Raw genomic sequence first — 22,889 nt, 5'->3', positions numbered from 1 at the left:
GAGGTAAGTTTGAATGGAGAAAAACTGGAGGAAATAAAGTGTTTTAGATATCTGGGAGTGGATCTGGCAGCTGATGGAACCATGGAAGCGGAAGTAAATCATAGGGTGGGGGAGGGGGCAAAAATCCTGGGAGCCTTGAAGAATGTGTGGAAGTCGAGAACATTATCTCGGAAAGCAAAAATGGCTATGTTTGAAGGAATAGTGGTTCCAACAATGCTGTATGGTTGCAAGGCGTGGGCTATGGATAGAGTTGTGTGCAGGAGGATGGATGTGCTGGAAATGAGACGTTTGAGGACAATATGTGGGGTGAGGTGGTTTGATCGAGTAAGTAATGTAAGGGAAAGAGAGATGTGTGGAAATAAAAAGAGGGTGGTTGAGAAAGCAGAAGAGGGTGTTTTGAAATGGTTTGGGCACATGGAGAGAATGAGTGAGGAAAGATTGACCAAGAGGATATATGTGTTGGAGGTGGAGGGAACGAGGAGAAGTGGGAGACCAAATTGGAGGTGGAAAAATGGAGTGAAAAAGATTTTGAGTGATCGGGGCCTGAACATGTAGGAGGGCGAAAGGCGGGCAAGGAATAGAGTGAATTGGATCAATGTGGTATACCGGGGTCGATGTGCTGTCAATGGATTGAATCAGGGCATGTGAAGCGTCTGGGGTTAACCATGGAATGTTCTGTGGGGCCTGGATGTGGAAAGGGAGCTGTGGTTTTGGGCATTATTGAATGACAGCTGGAGACTGAGTGTGAGCGAATGGGGCCTTTGTTGTCTTTTCCTGGCGCTGCCTCGCGCACTGTGAGGGGGAGGGGGATGTTATTCCGTGTGTGGCAGGGTGGCGATGGGGGTGAGTAGGGGCAGACAGTGTGAATTGTGTGCATGTGTGTATACGTGTGTGTCTGTGTGTGTATATATATGTGTACGTTGGGATGTGTGGGTGTGTATGTTTGCGTGTGTGGACGTGTGTGTGTGTGTGTGCATGTGTGTGGGGGTGGGTTGGGCCATTTCTTTCGTCTGTTTCCTTGCGCTACCTCCCAGGCGCGGGAGACAGCGACAAAGCAAAATAAATAAATAAATAAATAGTTCCTTAGATTATCATGATTTATAAATGGGAGTCACTTTACTGATAACAAAATGAATGGTGGTCTCACCTAGTTCTGGAAATAATGGAGACACCCAGAATCCTTGGGTTTTCTCATACCAGTCATCAGGAACAAGATTTGCAGTGTGTACAACAACCAGAAGGCCAGTTTTATATTCAAAGATCATCATCTTGGTGTGGTGAGTGCCATATTGAAATGGAAGATTGACCTGTCAATACCAAAGTTCTGATGAAAGACATTCTTTTTTACTGTGCAACGCATTTGTAAGATGTACCATGCTTCATTCACAGCTATCTCCCCTGGAAATACTCAAAACTGTGCCACACTTTGGAAAAGTGTGTAAAAGGAGAAAGTTGAGAGTAAATGTGAATAAAAGAAAGGTTATTAGGTTCAGTAGGGTTGAGGGACAAGTTAGTCAAGATGTAAGTTTGAAAGGAGAAAAATTGGAGGAAGCAAAGTGTTTTAGATATGTGGGAGTGGACTTGGCAGCGAATGGAACCATGGAAGCAGAAGCAAGTCATAGGGTGTAGGAGGGACGAAGAACGTTATCTCAGAGAGCAAAAATGGGTATGTTTGAAGGAACAGTAGTTCCAAAAATATAATACCGTTGCAAGGCATGGGCTGTAGATATGGTTGTGTGGAGGAGTGTATGTGTTGGAAATTAAATGTTTGAGGACAATAGGTGCTGTGAGGTAGTTTGATCAAGTGAGTAATGAAAGGGTAAGAAAGATATGTAGTAACAAAAAAAATGTGATTGAGAGAGCAGAAATGGGTGTTTTGAAATGGTATGGACATATGGTGAAAATGAGTGAGGAAAGGTTGACAAAGAGGATATATGTGTCAGAAGTGGATGGAACAAGGAGAAGCAGGGGACCAAACTGGAGGTGGAAGGATAAAGTGAAAAAGATTTTGAGCTAACGGGGCCTAAACATGCGGGAGGGTGAAAGACATGCACAGAATAGTGTGAATTGGAACAATGTAGTATACTGGGGTTGACATGCTGTCAATGGACTGAACCAGAGCATGTGAAAGTTCTGTGGGGCCTAGATATGGATATGGAGCTGTGGTTTCAGTGCATTACACATGACAGTTAGAATAGATGTGTGAGGATGTGGCCCTTTTTTTGTGTGTATGTTCCATAGCACTATCTCGCTGATGCTGGAAACGGCAATCAAGTATAATAACTATATAGTACTAATTAGATCGTCATTACCCGGAACTAAATACTCGGTTGCAATCATATGTTTCTCCAGTTGATAACTCTACTACATCAACCTCCTACACTGAAGTACAGGCCAATCTTCCCAAAGATTACCTCTACGGCATAATACACAATGTATGAGATATAACTTATGAGATATAACTACGGATCAACTGCATTTTCAATCCAAATACTGTCTGACTGCTCATGCAATCTACTGCACCTCAAATTTGCATGTCATGTATGAAACCAAGATGAAAAAAATCATGAAATGGTTACTCATTCCATACGATAATGCAGCTACTCCTACAGCAACAAGGTCTACACAAGGTGATACACAACTGAAAGTTCTGAAATTTTCTCTGGTTGTTACTATCAATTTGAAATGGCTTCCAACAAATGATAAAGTCCTGTCCAGTCCCCTAAACTTTTCCACCTCCTTATCAACAATTTCCTTTCTTCCACAAATAACCAAATGCACTCATACACTGATGACTCAACAAACCATTCCTACACATCCTTCAAATCAACTCCTTCTCTCACATGACCTGTATCTCGCCTCAACACAACTTGCTTAGACTTGGAAAGGATATCTCAGCGGGGTATACGAAATGTGGTTAAGTTTAATGCTTCCAAGACCCAGTTTCTACCAATCTCTCTATTAACAATCCCTCAAAACTTTCTCCCTTAACAGTTCTGTAATTCCACCACCTGACTGAATGAACATACTGGGCATTACTGGTAACATTCACTCTACCTTGGAAACTCCACATTATGAAAATAAAGAAGTCTGCCTCTAAAAAACTGGGAGTCCTCTTTTCTTTCAAACAGTTGTTTTGTTATTCAAAGGATTGATCTGTCCTTGAATGAAGTACTGCTCTTACATCTTGGGTGGCTCTAGCTATGAATTCATACTTGACAGAGTCGAGTCAAAAGTGGTCCGACATATAAACTCTCCCAAGGTAACTACAAAACTTGACCAAGTTGTCCTACTCTGTAACGGTGGCTCACGCTCTCTCTTCTATAGGTAACACTTTGGTTTTGGCTCCTTAGAGCTGGTTGCTTGTGTGCTCCCACCACAAAGTTGGGCCGTTTACATAACTGCTTCTTTCCCCACACCTCAAAGGTTTGGAACTCTCCACCATCTCATGTCTTTCCCCAGCAACAAGAAAAACAGCCTGTCTCCTTTCATACAGACGGAGGGAATTCTATCTCATCAACAATATTTGAAAAGAGAAACCAAACAGCACATCTTTAGTGTTCTCTAACAATAGTACTGCAACAGGTTGCTAATGTTATCCAGCACATAAAAACATCAAACTACAATTAAGGAAAGTTAAGAAAAAAATAAGCATCCCATTAAAGACCCACTTTGGTGCAGGTTACACAAGAGTAGTCTTTAGGGTCGCCCTCCATCTCTCCATACATTACGAGTAGTGGTGTGTGGTCTGCTTTACCAGCCTTGTAGTTGGTCATGAGGAATTCAAGGTCAACCAAGACATTCAGCTGGAAAATTGAGACTTAGATTTATAGTTGTTCAAAGAGGAAACTGCATGCAAAATACATCAAATATTCTGGTCATATACTTCTTTCAGCAACTTCTAAGTTTGTTTAAAGCGTATATAAAGTAAATGTAACGATATAAATCTATATGGATTTTCATAAATACTAAAAAAAGTAATCAGTGTGACATGGATGTTCCTGATAAGTAAATTCAGTATAGAGGGTACCTCAGCACACTCGACAATCTCTCCAAGCTGTGGATTTAGTAGGTCTGGAAAAACTAAAGTCAATGGGTCTTCATGGGTCTCCTCAATGGTGTAGCTCTTGTTGAGAAACAGGCTGAAAGGCTGGCTGCCTGCAAGACATGCTGGGAAAGGCAATCTGGAACTACAACGAATCATTTCAGGTGAAGCCATATAACACAAAACTGAATCCTGTCTTGTGTGTGGTAGTACTCAAGTAATTAAACAGGAATACATACATATTGAGAAATGTACATTCCCTTCATCTCCTGTATCTTTAATACTGGAAAGATGATCTCTTACCATAGAATCATCAGAAACAATGATTAACTTAAGTAAAATTCCTGTTTGAACTTTGCTGTGAGCTCCTCTGATATAATTCTATTCTATTCACATTAGTATTATACAAAAGCAAGATGAGTGATGATAAGAGGAGAGGCAGTTGAGAGAAAAATTTAAAAACATAAGAAACATGATAGTGCTAAGCTCGAGCCTTGCCATCATAGCAAAATTTAGTTGCAGGACTCTTAGGTAAGTATACCTCACTGCATCTTAAACCTGTTATTTATATACCAAATGCATAATTCATTACATAACTTTGATCCATACATACTCCTGTAACTAAATGCTGAGCTGGATTATATTTCATATAAAGTTTTTTAATCTAGAAATGAAATCTATATGGAATGTTCTACAAGAATTCTAAAATTTTACATTCTATCATACCCTATCAAAAATGTAATGTACAGGCAACTCAAATTCATCTATAAAGTTATGTACATTCTATATGCATAGGTAAAGAAAGTAATCACTTCTAAGTGAGAAAGATTAACTGTTAAGTAAAAATATCTAAATCATATATCAATGTTTAACACATATGTTGAGAAACTTTGTTCCTCAATCACGCTTTCACACAAAGCAATGAATAGGTTTTACTCATATAAAAAGAAACAAAAGAATAAGAACAAGAAGAGACTGGAGCATCAAAGCATCTATGCTAGAGGCACGACTTAATGGAGGCACTACAATGCAATGGTAATGCTCTGTATCAAAAATCCTTAGACTCAAACAAGGTTGGAAGATTATTCCATATGTTACACGTCTATTACATTTGTTTTAATTTTTTTTTTTTTTTTTTTATACTTTGTCGCTGTCTCCCGCGTTTGCGAGGTAGCGCAAGGAAACAGACGAAAGAAATGGCCCAACCCCCCCCATACACATGTACATACACACGTCCACACACGGAAATATACATACCTACACAGCTTTCCATGGTTTACCCCGGATTCAATCCACTGACAGCACGTCAACCCCTGTATACCACATCGCTCCAATTCACTCTATTCCTTGCCCTCCTTTCACCCTCCTGCATGTTCAGGCCCCGATCACACAAAATCTTTTTCACTCCATCTTTCCACCTCCAATTTGGTCTCCCTCTTCTCCTCGTTCCCTCCACCTCCGACACATATATCCTCTTGGTCAATCTTTCCTCACTCATTCTCTCCATGTGCCCAAACCATTTCAAAACACCCTCTTCTGCTCTCTCAACCACGCTCTTTTTATTTCCACACATCTCTCTTACCCTTACGTTACTTACTCAATCAAACCACCTCACACCACACATTGTCCTCAACATCTCATTTCCAGCACATCCATCCTCCTGCGCACAACTCTATCCATAGCCCACGCCTCGCAACCATACAACATTGTTGGAACCACTATTCCTTCAAACATACCCATTTTTGCTTTCCGAGATAATGTTCTCGACTTCCACACATTCTTCAAGGCTCCCAAGATTTTCGCCCCCTCCCCCACCCTATGATCCACTTCCGCTTCCATGGTTCCATCCGCTGACAGATCCACTCCCAGATATCTAAAACACTTCACTTCCTCCAGTTTTTCTCCATTCAAACTCACCTCCCAATTGACTTGACCCTCAACCCTACTGTACCTAATAACCTTGCTCTTATTCACATTTACTCTTAACTTTCTTCTTCCACACACTTTACCAAACTCAGTCACCAGCTTCTGCAGTTTCTCACATGAATCAGCCACCAGCGCTGTATCATCAGCGAACAACAACTGACTCACTTCCCAAGCTCTCTCATCCCCAACAGACTTCATACTTGCCCCTCTTTCCAAGACTCTTGCATTTACCTCCCTAACAACCCCATCCATAAACAAATTAAACAACCATGGAGACATCACACACCCCTGCCGCAAACCTACATTCACTGAGAACCAATCACTTTCCTCTCTTCCTACACGTACACATGCCTTACATCCTCGATAAAAACTTTTCACTGCTTCTAACAACTTGCCTCCCACACCATATATTCTTAATACCTTCCACAGAGCATCTCTATCAACTCTATCATATGCCTTCTCCAGATCCATAAATGCTACATACAAATCCATTTGCTTTTCTAAGTATTTCTCACATACATTCTTCAAAGCAAACACCTGATCCACACATCCTCTACCACTTCTGAAACCACACTGCTCTTCCCCAATCTGATGCTCTGTACATGCCTTCACCCTCTCAATCAATACCCTCCCATATAATTTACCAGGAATACTCAACAAACTTATACCTCTGTAATTTGAGCACTCACTCTTATCCCCTTTGCCTTTGTACAATGGCACTATGCACGCATTCCGCCAATCCTCAGGCACCTCACCATGAGTCATACATACATTAAATAACCTTACCAACCAGTCAACAATACAGTCACCCCCTTTTTTAATAAATTCCACTGCAATACCATCCAAACCTGCTGCCTTGCCGGCTTTCATCTTCCGCAAAGCTTTCACTACCTCTTCTCTGTTTACCAAATCATTTTCCCTAACCCTCTCACTTTGCACACCACCTCGACCAAAACACCCTATATCTGCCACTCTGTCATCAGACACATTCAACAAACCTTCAAAATACTCACTCCATCTCCTTCTCACATCACCACTACTTGTTATCACCTCCCCATTTGCGCCCTTCACTGAAGTTCCCATTTGCTCCCTTGTCTTACGCACCCTTATTTACCTCCTTCCAGAACATCTTTTTATTCTCCCTAAAATTTACTGATAGTCTCTCACCCCAACTCTCATTTGCCCTTTTTTTCACCTCTTGCACCTTTCTCTTGACCTCCTGTCTCTTTCTTTTATACTTCTCCCACTCAATTATGTCTTACATAAAGTTACTCCTTGCCCTAGATGAGGCCACCTAACTATTAAGAATGCAAGCTTTTATGACCTAAGGTGTCTAGTGACTAAAAAGTGCGCAATATATTCTTGCATACATTTTTTTTCTGAAATATCTTGAAAATAGGCTACAGTCAAACTATGCTTACATACAATAAGGTTTTACCTTGTAACTTTTTTAGAAGTGTCGTCTGATGCAGACTTTTTCAGTCGTTTTTTCTGAGATTCTGATCCAGTATCACTTGTCGAATCTAAAAACAAGAAAATATTACAATCAAATGGTAGGCTCTAGTTTCAATACATTACATATGATACATAGAGTGAAGATATGCAGAAATGAGGCTGTCAGCCATTTGGTTAAAACACAACCTCAGTGTGGCATGAGAAATATTTAAGCATAAAAAACAAAAGTTATACAAAAAGGCAAGAAACTGTTACTCCTTCACAAAAAAAAACTACACTGACACTAGCCTAAGCGAGGCTAACTCTCCATCTTCCCTAAAATATTACCATTTTCTTGGTGTAGGCAAATGCAATAGCTCTGACATATAGTAACCAATACAACATGCAGAATTTTTCAATAACATTTAACAGCATCATTAATAGGTCATTGATTCTTAAAGCTGAAGTGGTTGGATGAAATATTCAATGGAATCTAACTACACCATCTTACTTTAAATAGATGAAATGGAAGCATGATAAAGAACAGTAACAATCCCTTATCTTGCAAGCCTCCCAACTTTCTTTACTAATGCTTCATCAAACTATCAAAACAATACACCTATCTATCTATCTATATCTCAGATGCCCGTACCCTCCTGGAACTCCTCCATGGGGGTGGTCATGGCAACTGTGTGTACATAACTAGTGAAGTCTAGTGCTGCTGCTTAGCCCTCATGCCTTACTGTTAACAGACCACAGTCAGAAGGCAACTCTAGCAAGTGTTTGCAAAAGCTCCTAACTAATGTTCATACTGATTACTTCTATCCAATGCTCCTACCTAATATTCTTACTGACTTCTTCCTAATTTTTCTACCTAATACTCCTATCTCCTAATTCTATATAATCCTCCTAACATTTTGCCAAAAGGCAGGGCTAATGCATAGTGCTCACCGTAGGAAAATCTAGAGTTACGAAGAATAAGCTGCATAAGTTAAGTGGTTGTCAAGAGGTAGCATATCAAGGTAAGATTGTATGTTTGTGGAGAGAATACCAGTAGTCCATGAGCTGGTGAGGAAGAAAGAAGACAGCTACCTAGGTCAGAGGAGTGCAACTTCACAATCACAGAAGTGCTAAAGGAGTGCAACTTGACAACCACAGAAGTGCTAGCTCACTACTCAGCCATCACTAACCCTTCAGTACTATTACCAGCCATCACTAACCCTCCAGTATATTACCAGTACTACCCAGGCGGGTAGTACTGGTAATATACTTCCATGGTCGATGGCTGCCTACCAACTACTGCCTACATTAAAACATCCACTGATAAAACAATGCTTTATCATCAAGTATTCCATTTTCTGGTCATCAAAAATGAAAAGAGCAAAATTCTCCACAATAGTAATCCTTATGCAGTAATTTCTCTTTCGTTTAGTAAACAATGCTCAATATATGCCAAAATAAAAATTTTGAGAATTACCACTATTCTCTGTCACTTTTCCTTGACCTTCCTCCAATTGTGGATGATAAAATTCCTCCAAGTGCCAAGGGTTCTTTTGGTAGCAAGAAGAGCCAAATTTACAAAGAGGCCTTTTCTTTGTTGTTTTTTTATGGGACTCAGTACTACCTGGAAAAGTAATATCAAGTGAGAACTAATTCCTTTGATGCTTAAACATTTTTTATTATTATAATTAATGCCATCTCCCACGTTAGAGAGGTAGTGCAAGGAGACAGATGAAGAATGACCAAACCCAGCCACATACACATGTATATACATGAACGCTCACACACGCACATATACATTTCAATGTAAATATACATATACATACACAGACATATACATATACAATATACATATATATATATATATATATATATATATATATATATATATATATATATATATACATACACATTCATACTTGCTGCCTTCATCCATTCCCGTTGTCACCCTGCCACACACGAAATAGGATTCCCCCCTCCAGCAAGGCAGCGCCAGGAACAGACAAAAAAGGCCACATTCATTCACACTCAGTCTCTAGCAGTCATGTATTATGCACTCAAACCACAGCTCCCTTTCCACATCAAGGCCCCACAGACTTTTCCATGCTTTACCCCAGACACTTCACTAGCCCTGGTTCAATCCATTTGACAGTACGTCCACCCTGGTATACCACATCCTTCCAATTCACTCTATTCCTTGCACGCCTTTCACCCTCCTGTATGTTCAGACCCTGATCCCTCAAAATCCTTTTCACTTCATCCTTCTACCTCTAATTTGGTCTCCCGCTTCTCCTTCCCTCCACCTCTGACTCATATATCCTCTTTGTCAATCTTTCCTCACTCATTCTCTCCATGTTTCCAAACCATTTCAACACACCATCTTCTTCTCTCTCAACTGCACTTTTCATTACCACACATCTCTCTCATCCTTTCATTACTTACTTAAAGCACCTCACACCACATATTGTCCTCAAACATTTCATTTCTAACACATCCACCTTCCTCTGCACAACCCTATCTATAGCCCATCCCTCGCAACCATATAACATTGCTGGAACCACTATTCCTTCAAACATGCCCATTTTTGCTTTCCGAGATAATGTTCTCGACTTCCACACATTCTTCAATGCTTCCAGAAACTTCGTTCCCTCCCCCATTCTATGACTCACTTCTGCTTCCATGGTTCCATCAGCAGCTAAGTCCACTCCCATATGTCTAAAACACTTCACTTCCTCCAGTTTTTCTCCATTCAAACTTACCTCCAATTAACTTGTCCCTCAACCCTAATGAACCTAATAACCTTACTCTTATTCACATCTACTCTCAATTTCCTTCCTTCACTCACTTCACCAAACTCAGTCACCAATTTCTGCAGTTTCTCATCTGAATCAGCCATCAATGCTGTATTACCAGCGAACAACAACTGATTCACTTCCCAAGCCCTCTCGTCCACAACAAACTGAATACTTGTCCCTCTCTCCAAAACTCTTGCATTTACCTCCCTAACTACCCCATCCATAAACAAATTAAGCAACCGTGGAGACATCATGCACCCCTGCCGCAAACCAACATTCACTGGGAACCAATCACTTTCCTCTCTTCCTACTTGTACACATGCCTTACATCCTCAATAATAGCTTTTCACTGCTTCTAGCAACTTACCTCCCAAACCATATACTCTTAAAACCTTCCACAAAGCATCTCTATCCATCCGATCATATGCCTTCTCCAGATCCATAAAAGCTACATACATATCCATCTGTTTTTCTCAGTATTTCTCACATACATTCTTTCGAGCAACCATCTGATCTACACATCCTCTACCACTTCAGAAACCACACTGCTCTTCCCTTTACCCTCTCAATCAATACCCTCCCATATAATTTCCCAGGAATACTCAACAAACATTTTTTTTTTTTTTTTTGCTTTGTCGCTGTCTCCCGCGTTTGCGAGGTAGCGCAAGGAAACAGACGAAAGAAATGGGCCAACCCACCCCCATACACATGCCTTGATTCAATCCACTGACAGCACGTCAACCCCGGTATACCACATCGCTCCAATTCACTCTATTCTTTGCCCTCCTTTCACCCTCCTGCATGTTCAGGCCCCGATCACACAAAATCTTTTTCACTCCATCTTTCCACCTCCAATTTGGTCTCCCTCTTCTCCTCGTTCCCTCCACCTCCGACACATATATCCTCTTGGTCAATCTTTCCTCACTCATTCTCTCCATGTGACCAAACCATTTCAAAACACCCTCTTCTGCTCTCTCAACCACGCTCTTTTTATTTCCACACATCTCTCTTACCCTTACGTTACTTACTCGATCAAACCACCTCACACCACACATTGTCCTCAAACATCTCATTTCCAGCACATCCATCCTCCTGCGCACAACTCTATCCATAGCCCACGCCTCGCAACCATACAACATTGTTGGAACCACTATTCCTTCAAACATACCCATTTTTGCTTTCCGAGATAATGTTCTCGACTTCCACACATTCTTCAAGGCTCCCAGAATTTTCGCCCCCTCCCCCACCCTATGATCCACTTCCGCTTCCATGGTTCCATCCGCTGACAGATCCACTCCCAGATATCTAAAACACTTCACTTCCTCCAGTTTTTCTCCATTCAAACTCACCTCCCAATTGACTTGACCCTCAACCCTACTGTACCTAATAACCTTGCTCTTATTCACATTTACTCTTAACTTTCTTCTTCCACACACTTTACCAAACTCAGTCACCAGCTTCTGCAGTTTCTCACATGAATCAGCCACCAGCGCTGTATCATCAGCGAACAACAACTGACTCACTTCCCAAGCTCTCTCATCCCCAACAGACTTCATACTTGCCCCTCTTTCCAAAACTCTTGCATTTACCTCCCTAACAACCCCATCCATAAACAAATTAAACAACCATGGAGACATCACACACCCCTGCCGCAAACCTACATTCACTGAGAACCAATCACTTTCCTCTCTTCCTACACGTACACATGCCTTACATCCTCGATAAAAACTTTTCACTGCTTCTAACAACTTGCCTCCCACACCATATATTCTTAATACCTTCCACAGAGCATCTCTATCAACTCTATCATATGCCTTCTCCAGATCCATAAATGCTACATACAAATCCATTTGCTTTTCTAAGTATTTCTCACATACATTCTTCAAAGCAAACACCTGATCCACACATCCTCTACCACTTCTGAAACCACGCTGCTCTTCCCCAATCTGATGCTCTGTACATGCCTTCACCCTCTCAATCAATACCCTCCCATATAATTTACCAGGAATACTCAACAAACTTATACCTCTGTAATTTGAGCACTCACTCTTATCCCCTTTGCCTTTGTACAATGGCACTATGCACGCATTCCGCCAATCCTCAGGCACCTCACCATGAGTCATACATACATTAAATAACCTTACCAACCAGTCAACAATACAGTCACCCCCTTTTTTAATAAATTCCACTGCAATACCATCCAAACCTGCTGCCTTGCCGGCTTTCATCTTCCGCAAAGCTTTTACTACCTCTTCTCTGTTTAGCCAAATCATTTTCCCTAACCCTCTCACTTTGCACACCACCTCGACCAAAACACCCTATATCTGCCACTCTGTCATCAGACACATTCAACAAACCTTCAAAATACTCACTCCATCTCCTTCTCACATCACCACTACTTGTTATCACCTCCCCATTTACGCCCTTCACTGAAGTTCCCATTTGCTCCCTTGTCTTACGCACCTTATTTACCTCCTTCCAGAACATCTTTTTATTCTCCCTAAAATTTAATGATACTCTCTCACCCCAACTCTCATTTGCCCTTTTTTTCACCTCTTGCACCTTTCTCTTGACCTCCTGTCTCTTTCTTTTATACGTCTCCCACTCAATTGCATTTTTTCCCTGCAAAAATCGTCCAAATGCCTCTCTCTTCTCTTTCACTAATACTCTTACTTCTTCATCCCACCACTCACTACCCTTTCTAATCAACCCACCTCCCACTCTTCTCATGCCACAAGCATCTTTTGCGCAATCCACCACTGATTCCCTAAATACATCCCATTCCTCCCCCACTCCCCTTACTTCCATTGTTCTCGCCTTTTTCCATTCTGTACTCAGTCTCTCCTGGTACTTCGTCACACAAGTCTCCTTCCCAAGCTCACTTACTCTCACCACCCTCTTCACCCCAACATTCACTCTTCTTTTCTGAAAACCCATACAAATCTTCACCTTAGCCTCCACAAGATAATGATCAGACATCCCTCCAGTTGCACCTCTCAGCACATTAACATCCAAAAGTCTCTCTTTCGCGCGCCTGTCAATTAACACGTAATCCAATAACGCTCTCTGGCCATCTCTCCTACTTACATATGCCTCTGTAATTTGAACACTCAACTTTATCCCCTTTAACTTTGTACAATGGCACTATGCATCTATTCCACCAATCCTCAGGCACTACTCCATGATCCATACATATACTGAATATCCTTCCCAACCAATCAACAACACAGTCATCCCCTTTTTTTTATAATTCCACTGCAATACCATCCAAACCCACTGCCTTGCCAGCTTTCGTCTTCCGCATAGCTTTCACTATCTCTTCTCTGTTCACTAAACCATTCTCCCTGACCTTCTCACTTCGCACACCATCCCGACCAAAACACCCTATATCTGTCACTATATCATCAAGCACATTTGACAAAACTTAAAAATATTCACTCCATCACTACTTGTTATTACCTCCCTATTTGCTCCCTTCTCTAATGTTCCCATTTGTTCTCTTGTTTTATGCATTTTATTTACCTCCTTCCAAAACATCTTTTTATTCTCTCTCAAATTTAATGATACTCTCACCCAACTCTCTCATTTAACCTCTTTTCCACCTCTTGCACCTTTCTCTTGACCTCTTGCTACCTTCTTTTATACATCTCCCAATTATTTGCTCTACTTCCCTGCAAAAATTGTCCAAACGCCTCTCTCTTCTCTTTCACTAACAAACTTCTTCACTCCACCATTCACTACCCTTTCTAATCTGCCCATCTCCCACCTTTCTCATGCCAGAGGCATCTTCTGTGCATGCCATCACTACTTCCCTAAATACATCCCATTCCTCCCCCACTCCCCTTCTGTCATTTAATCTCACCTTTTGCCATTCTGCACTAAATCTCTCCTGGTACTTCCTCACACAAGTACCTTTTCCAAGCTCACTCTCACCACTCTCTTCTCTCCAACATTCTCTCTTCTTTTCTGAAAACCTCTACAAATCTTCACCTTCACCCCCACAAGATAGTGATCAGACATCCCTCTCAGTGCATTAACATCCAAAAGTCTCTCTTTTACATGCCTATCAATCAACACATAATCCAGTAATGCCCTCTGGCCATCTCTCTTTTTAAATCAGGTACTCCCAATCACCAGTCCTTTTTCAACACACAAATCCACAAGCTCTTCACCACTTCCATTTACAACACTGAACACCCCATGTACACCAATTATAGCCTCAACTGCCACATTACCCACCTTCGCATTCAAATTACCCATCACTATAACCCAGTCTCTTGCATCAAAGTTGCTAACACACTCACTCAGCTGCTCCCAAAACACTTGCCTCTCATGATCTTTCTTCTCATGACCAGGTGCACACACTCGCTCAGCTGCTCCTAAAACACTTGCCTCTCATGATCTTTCTTCTGATGACCAGGTGAATAGGTCACCAATAATCACCCATCTCTCTCTCCATCCACTTTCAGTTTTACCCATATCAATCTAGAGTTTACTTTCTTACACTATCACATATTCCCACAACTCCTGCTTCAGGAGGAGTGCTACTCCTTCCTGTGCTCTTGTCTTCTCACAAACCCCTGACTTTACTCCCAAGACATTCCCATGCCACTCTTCCCCTTTACCCTTGAGCTTCATTTCACTCGGAGCCAAAACATCCAGGTTCCTTAAACATACTTCCTATCTCTCCTTTTTTTTTTCATCTTGGTTATATCCATACACATTTAGACACCCCAATCTGAGCCTTCGACGAGGATGAGCACTCCATGCATGACTCCTTCAGTTTCCCCTTTCAGAAATTTAAATACTTAATACTTAAATGTTCAAACATATTTTACCTTTACTTATCAGTCTTTATCCTATTAGCTATTACAGACATAAGTTATGTAGATGAAACCATTCTCTAGCAAAATCCTGTTCTCGAACAAGAACTTACCATTCAACTTTCCCTCCTTAAATCAAACAAGACAATCATGTTCCATTACTACAAATTTCCTGAGATGAGAACCAAACTTTTGCATTTCTTCAAAATCTTTTGCAACTGTTATCTATGTTAATGTAAGACTGATTTTGCCCTAAAAGATAATTAATAAATGAAATATATCCTGTTTTAATTTTCTACTGCAAATTGTAACAAAACTATCTTTATCATGAATCCTTGTGGAAAGATTACCATACTACCTTTCTTATGGAGGATATGCTCAGCCTTAGAATGTTTTGGACCTTCTTGAACTTCACAAACTGTCACTTCTTTTTGAGCCTGTGGAATTCTTGGCTCCCGTTCTTCATCTTCATCAGATAAGTGATGATCTGCTACATTCTGATTTGATACTGTCAAATAAAATGAGAGTTCATCTCGAAGACAGGTACATTATCAAAAATTTCATAACTCAAAATAACACTGACAGCCGATTTTTCACACTGAATCTTTTAATACTAATCTGGCATTATACAACAAACGAGTTCTTTCCTGAGGACTAAATCATTACTATTCTATCTATCTATGATGCTTGTTCCCACCTAGAACTCCTTTACAGGGGTGGCCAGTGCAATGAGTCTCTATAACTAGTGAACTCCAGCGCTGCTTCTTAGCCTTTATTGCCTTACTCTTTACAGGCCCCTGTCAGTGGGCAACTCTAGCACAGTGTTTGCACAGGCTCCTACCTAATGTTCCTGATGACTATTTCTACCAAGCACTCTTGCCTAATGTTCCAATCAATTACATCTACCTAATGTTTCTACCTAATGCTGCGGCCTAAATATTCCTAACTACTGCTCCTACCATTTTGCCAAAAGGCAGGGCTAGCGCATAGTGCTCAATACAGAAAAATCCAGTTATGATGAATGAGCTATGTGAGTTAAGTCTTATGTATGACAAGGAGAGATTATATGTTTGTGAACAGAATGCCAGTAGTCCATGTGTGGGAGAGGCAGTAAGAAAACTATTAAAACCTGAACTACTGCAATACATGTTTTTCAAGTAAAATTTCCAAGTCTAACACTAAACATTTCAATTCTGACATTTAAATACCAAAATTATACTGTATTCCATTATGAAGCTTACAAAAATCATGAATGGTATATTTTCATACGATGGCAAATTTCATCAAAATATTTAGAAGAATAATGTTTCATGTACGCGTTTCTGATCAGAAGGTTGTCTAATTATCTTATCACTATCAATATAAAGGTAAATCGTATTCCCACATCTGTTTGTACCTGGGCAAGGAGAGGTCAGGTGTTAATCCTGAAACCCCGTTAAGACACATAAGCTAACTTCTAATTCAGAAATCTAACTTGTCTGAAAATGTATTGTAATGATCTTCCCTGAAAGCAGTAAAGAAGAAATGCATAACACAACTAGAGTGAATTTTCAACTGCAACACAAGCAAAAAATATTGTTACCAGGAAATTGCATGTCGTCAAAGTAACAGTAACAGAGTTAAGGAATGGCGATTGTAACATTACAGTGTAAATCATGAATTTAATAATTCAGCAGATTATATTCAACTCAGACAGAGTTCTGGGAGATATGTTCCAGAAAGACACCAAATACTCTAAAGATAAAAGGTAATCAGGACATAGATACATACCGTTTAATCTTGTTGATGTTTCACTAGATTTGGATGAAACCGCTTTATGTGCTTCTGTCTGATCATCTCCGCTATCCACTTCCAATACTTTTCGTTCCTTTTTATCATCAAACATTGCAATCTTCTGCTCCTTTCCCCTGCTGCTGATCTCTACAACCTCATCATCACTATCAGATAAGCAATGGGATCTGTTGGCCAGTTCCTGAGCAAAAGCTGCATCTTGACGCTCTTGTTTTTCTGTTGCTCTTACTTCTTCATCGTACTGAAAAAAAACAAAAATTGCAAGTACTGTGCTGCATTTGACTTGAAATACACACACACACTGAGGTAATATAAAACTATGTATTGTATAACTTTTATACATACATTTTAGCCATATCCTGCATTAGCAAGGTAGCATCAAGAACCAATGACTGAGCCTAACACGAAAAATACTCACTTGGCTCCCTTCTCCGTTTCTTCTTTTGGAAAAGTAAAAACAGGTAGATAGAATTTCCAGCCCCCCACTCCCTCCCATTTTAGTCGCCTGCTACGACACACATGGAATACGTGGGAAGCATTCTTTATCCCCTATCCCAATGCTAACTTTCATACAATATATACACATTACTATACTTCATTTCCTGTGATATCAGTCCTTCCTAGCCCTGTCCTCATTACTTGATATTTCATTCCCGTATCACTATAATAAAAAATGATGTAACAGAATCAATACATGAAAATACCAATACTTCAGAGTTTTGGTCAACTATCAGCATGTGCTATACCGTTGCTAATTATTTGAGAATGAACTGTCACTAGGGGGACAGGTGTTGGCCTATTATCTAAGTAGGGTCAGTTGAGTATTTTATACGTTTCTCAGTTGCTTTTACCCTAGTATGACAAAACCCCAAAATACACTAAAATCAGCAGAAATGTAACAAAGAACACTGAGTATGCCATCAAAAATTGCCTGAATTGCGTTCAAATGAGTTGGGAGATATAAATAGATCACTTTGACCCACATCTTTCCTAATTATCATAACCCTCTCCACTATCATGTACGTCATTACAGGCCATAGTAATTGCATAAAACTAAGGCTAAACAGGATCTTCCCTCGGCCTATATCATTTCTGACCAGTAAAAAGGTCATAAATATGCGTCTCCTCCAACCCAACAAGATATTTCTCTGGTGTCCCTAAAAACCTACGAAGCATAAATCCCAATTCACGTTAGCTTCGCACATATACATGGGTCACCTTACCTTAGCCTGCAACCTCCTGGCAAAGTCTTCATCTGAGGCCATAGCGGTGAGGAAGAAGCCAAAAGGGAGGAGACAATGGAGGTTAATACACCTCACGAGTCCAATGGCTGATTACCACCGTTGACAAATTCAGGCCAGTGTATAGTTACTTGTATATGTCTTTCTAAATCATTAAATGCTACTTACAGGAATATTCCTATACCAATCGAGGGTAGCTATGGTTCATACTTTGGGAGATAAACACTGTTAAAGCATAAAATTCCTATATTATGTTAGATTACAATCGTGTGTTCAACAGCGCGCCTTGACACGTTTAACTTTGTTTACAAAACAGAAACCACACATTCAATAATGCTTTAATATTCCTAAAAAAGCAATCACGTCTCAAAATATTTCCCGAAATATTATATTATTCAGATATATTATATATACAACGATGAATTATATATCTCTTTGAAATATAGAGAGATAAAAAACCTTATGTATCTTTAATGATTTTTCAAATGCAACCTCATCCAGTTAGGGTTAGATACACATATTGCAAGGGGGCCTTTAAGAAAATTTATGTACTTTATTGTGGTTTAAGCGATAAATAGAGTTTTAATAAGGCCAAAAAAATTGTTAGTTTCATCATTGAAAAACTCATAGTCGTCCTCAATGTATATTAATTCTAGAATCATAATCTGGCGGTCTTAATCATGTTTATCAAATTCTGTTCAACTACCAATGGATTTCTCAACGTTTATATATATATATATATATATATATATATATATATATATATATATATATATATATATATATATATTTCTTTTTTCTTTCATACTATTCGCCATTTCCCGCGTTAGCGAGGTAGCGCTAAGAACAGAGGACTAGGCCTTTGAGGGAATATCCTCATCTGGCTCCCTTCTCTGTTCCTTCTTTGAAAAAAAAAATAATCTTCCAATCTGGTCATTAAAACTTTCTCAAATTATAGATGTATAAAATGGTACAGCATATTTCCAACTTTCGGCGGCACAAAGCGAACCAAACACAACATTTGAATATTCTAAATCAAATCCAATTCACCAGAGAATTCGTTAGTGCGAGAACTTTAACATATCATTCAGAAATATCTAAATCGAAATCACATATTACATTTAAAATACTGTCGAAACTTCTCCCTTTTACTGCTAATGACACAGAAGACAATGATCGCTTTAATCTGATGCTTATTACGAGCCGCTCTGATTTTAAACTAATATATTAACATTTCTATATTTCCATCAGAACTTTTCATATTATTGCTTCGTGTTCGCCATTAAAGTGAAGAAACTGGTATCCATTTAAATGAAACATTGCCACACAGTTTTGATATTTTGTGAACTGGACTGCAGGCGTAAATAAACCTTCCCATTTTGAATGACAAAGTTCAAATTGCATATGATTTTAGGGTCTATTTCCCCCTGTGATTACCTGATCAGTGGGTACGATAAGTAAATAAAGGTTTTGATGATTTATCAAACTTAAGTTGTTGTTATGGCGGATATATGATGGATAGGGGAAAAATATTTGCTTCGGATTAGATTTTCAAATATATTTCTCGTCCTGATTATATCTTCGAGCAATTATGGACAAAATGTGGCTGGGACTAAGGATAATAATTACTGCCATACGTCTTCCCTTGGCATCAAAGTGGAAAAAAAAGTCATCGTACACTAGGGGCTGAAATCGTTATACTTAGAGATTTGCCAACATAATATGACCTCAAGTACCTTAATTTATCCTGATGAATTTCACTTTACCTACGATAACTCTAAATAACCTACTCTAATAAATAGAGAATTCTATGTGTTCAATTACTACATTTAATCTCTGGCGATTTGATAAATGGTCTTAGTAACTGACATTTTCTCAGTTTATCGTAGCCATCAAATACCTTTAACTCAGCAGCAGACCAAGTATTTGCCAAGAATACTGAACGATAGTTTGAGTTGATCGACCACAAGCCAAATCTACAATACCACACGTTCCGTTTGACCTGAGGTGACCCACGCTAGGCCACGCTAGGCCAAATGCAACGTCATCAAGCGCATGCGCGTAAGACATTCTCAAAGTAATATGTTCTTCGACGTTTCACGTTATTGTGAGAATTTGAAGTGTTCTCGATAGTTGTAAAGTCTTATAATAAAAAGTTTGATTATTCTGTATATTTTATATTCATAGACACAATGACGATGGCTTAATTCCATAGATATTAATTTGAATATTTCATTAATCATCGTACCTTGGGCTTGCCACCATGGCGTACCATGGTTAACATTATATTCCATGTAATATTTATTGAACAAAAATAATGAAAAATGGCTATTGTGCCTTTAAACAATATGTAATATAACTCATATTTCTAATGTAATACTTACAGTTTCCGTTAAATATATGAGATTTTTAATTTCATGATGGAATCGCCTTGTGTACTGGTTATCAGCCGTTACAAGGTAAATCAAATGGTCGAGAGACAGACTTCGAAATACGATTAAAACAGGGATAAACGATGCTTCAGTAAGCGTAAATCACACATACACACACAAAAAAAACTATCCTGTTAATACATATCCACAAAAGTATACAAGAGAAATGAATTCAGGAGAAAATGAAAATGAAATTCAAAAGATGTGGCAACGTTGTGGCCGAGGAGGAGGAGGAGGTGGTGGGTGGGGAGGAGTTTGGATATATATTTTTCAACACATGACGCAATCCTTTTATACCTGTAGGGTCTCGTACCTGGCCATTTTGATTGACTTTAGGAAGACACAGTGATCTTCTCCCTACCTGACCCCCTCCCCCCTCATTATGACCTTAGCTGACCACACCCCCACCTCATTATGACCTTCCCTGACCTACCCTCCGAACCCCTTTTGTGTGACCTTCGTCCCTGCTGCCCTTTGTCATGACCTAGACACACACACACACACACACACACACACACTCCTTCCTCTTTATGACTTTCGACCCGCTCTCTCACCCCCTCCCAGAGAGAGAGAGAGAGAGAGAGAGAGAGAGAGAGAGACTCTGTCTACCATATGGCAAACGAGCGACTGCCAGTTAACTGCTGGTTCAGCCAGGCTCTTCCACACTACTCCTCAGCGCCAGCTTCAGCTGGAGCCACTTGGGACCATCTGTCATGTCTTCTGTTTATATATGTATTTAAGACAATATGTCGCTGTTCATCTCTGGTAAATTCCTTTAGAGGTTTACTTCATTCGGTAGAACACGGAAGTGTTCATGTTCTGCTAGATATATATAAATATATATATATATATATATATATATATATATATATATATATATATATATATATATATAATTTTTTTTTTAAACTATTCGCCATTTCCCGCGTTAGCGAGGTAGCGTTAAGAACAGAGGACTGGGCCTTTTTTTAATATCCTCACCTAGCCCCCTCTGTTCCTTCTTTTGGAAAAAAAAAAAATGAGAGGGGAGGATTTCCAGCCCCCCGCTCCCTCCCCTTTTAGTCGCCTTCTACGACACGCAGGGAATACGTGGGAAGTATTCTTAATCCCCTATCCCCAGGGATAATATATATATATATATATATATATATATATATATATATATATATATATATACATATTATTATTTTTTATTATTTTGCTTTGTCGCTGTCTCCCGCGTTTGCGAGGTAGCGCAAGGAAACAGAAGAAAGAATGGCCCAACCTACCCACATACACATGTATATACATACACGTCCACACAGGCACATATACATACCTATACATCTCAGCATACATATATATATATATATATATATATATATATATATATATATATATATATATATATATATATATTGTGAGAAGAAAGATCATGAGAGGCAAATGTTTTGGGAGCAGCTGAATGAGTGTGTTAGTGGTTTTGATGCACGAGACCGGGTTATAGTGATGGGTGATTTCAATGCAAAGGTGAGTAATGTGGCAGTTGAAGGAATAATTGGTATACATGGGGTGTTCAGTGTTGTAAATGGAAATGGTGAAGAGCTTGTAGATTTATGTGCTGAAAAAGGACTGATGATTGGGAATACCTGGTTTAAAAAGCGAGATATACATAAGTATACTTATGTAAGTAGGAGAGATGGCCAGAGAGCGTTATTGGATTACGTGTTAATTGACAGGCGCGCGAAAGAGAGACTTTTGGATGTTAATGTGCTGAGAGGTGCAACTGGAGGGATGTCTGATCATTATCTTGTGGAGGCTAAGGTGAAGATTTGTATGGGTTTTCAGAAAAGAAGAGTGAATGTTGGGGTGAAGAGGGTGGTCAGAGTAAGTGAGCTTGGGAAGGAGACTTGTGTGAGGAAGTACCAGGAGAGACTGAGTACAGAATGGAAAAAGGTGAGAACAATGGAAGCAAGGGGAGTGGGGGAGGAATGGGATGTATTTAGGGAATCAGTGATGGATTGCGCAAAAGATGCTTGTGGCATGAGAATAGTGGGAGGTGGGTTGATTAGAAAGGGTAGTGAGTGGTGGGATGAAGAAGTAAGAGTATTAGTGAAAGAGAAGAGAGAGGCATTTGGACGATTTTTGCAGGGAAAAAATGAAATTGAGTGGGAGATGTATAAAAGAAAGAGACAGGAGGTCAAGAGAAAGGTGCAAGTGGTGAAAAAAAGGGCAAATGAGAGTTGGGGTGAGAGAGTATCATTAAATTTTAGGGAGAATAAAAAGATGTTCTGGAAGGAGGTAAATAAAGTGCGTAAGACAAGGGAGCAAATGGGAACTTCAGTGAAGGGCGCAAATGGGGAGGTGATAACAAGTAGTGGTGATGTGAGAAGGAGATGGAGTGAGTATTTTGAAGGTTTGTT

At 39.7% G+C, this 22,889-nt stretch overlaps 1 protein-coding gene across 5 annotated transcripts in view; it reads right to left on the bottom strand.

The window, feature by feature from the left end:
* Window positions 1-1,076: 1,076 nt before the first annotated feature.
* LOC139754718 (uncharacterized) overlaps window positions 1,077-22,889 on the bottom strand; it is a 32,299-nt gene continuing 10,486 nt past the window's right edge. The window contains exons 1-8 of one of the 5 annotated variants that reach the window (XM_071672301.1): window positions 19,956-20,101; window positions 16,794-17,055; window positions 15,382-15,531; window positions 8,883-9,029; window positions 7,410-7,494; window positions 4,031-4,190; window positions 3,672-3,806; window positions 1,077-1,307 (exon numbers count right to left, since the gene is read on the bottom strand). In XM_071672301.1, coding sequence (XP_071528402.1) covers window positions 1,092-1,307; window positions 3,672-3,806; window positions 4,031-4,190; window positions 7,410-7,494; window positions 8,883-9,029; window positions 15,382-15,531; window positions 16,794-16,908 — 1,008 coding nt within the window. In that variant the 5' untranslated portion in view covers window positions 16,909-17,055; window positions 19,956-20,101 and the 3' untranslated portion in view covers window positions 1,077-1,091. Of the gene's footprint in view, window positions 1,308-3,671; window positions 3,807-4,030; window positions 4,191-7,409; window positions 7,495-8,882; window positions 9,030-15,381; window positions 15,532-16,793; window positions 17,056-18,037; window positions 18,218-19,955; window positions 20,102-22,889 lie in introns of those variants that run through there. The other 4 variants (XM_071672296.1, XM_071672297.1, XM_071672300.1 and 1 more) reach the window with 4 other exon arrangements.

The sequence above is a fragment of the Panulirus ornatus genome, chromosome 17 (assembly GCF_036320965.1).
Source record: "Panulirus ornatus isolate Po-2019 chromosome 17, ASM3632096v1, whole genome shotgun sequence".
Taxonomy (NCBI): domain Eukaryota; kingdom Metazoa; phylum Arthropoda; class Malacostraca; order Decapoda; family Palinuridae; genus Panulirus; species Panulirus ornatus.
The sequence above is the reverse complement of the archived record's forward strand: the minus strand, read 5'-3'. Positions and strand labels throughout refer to the sequence as shown.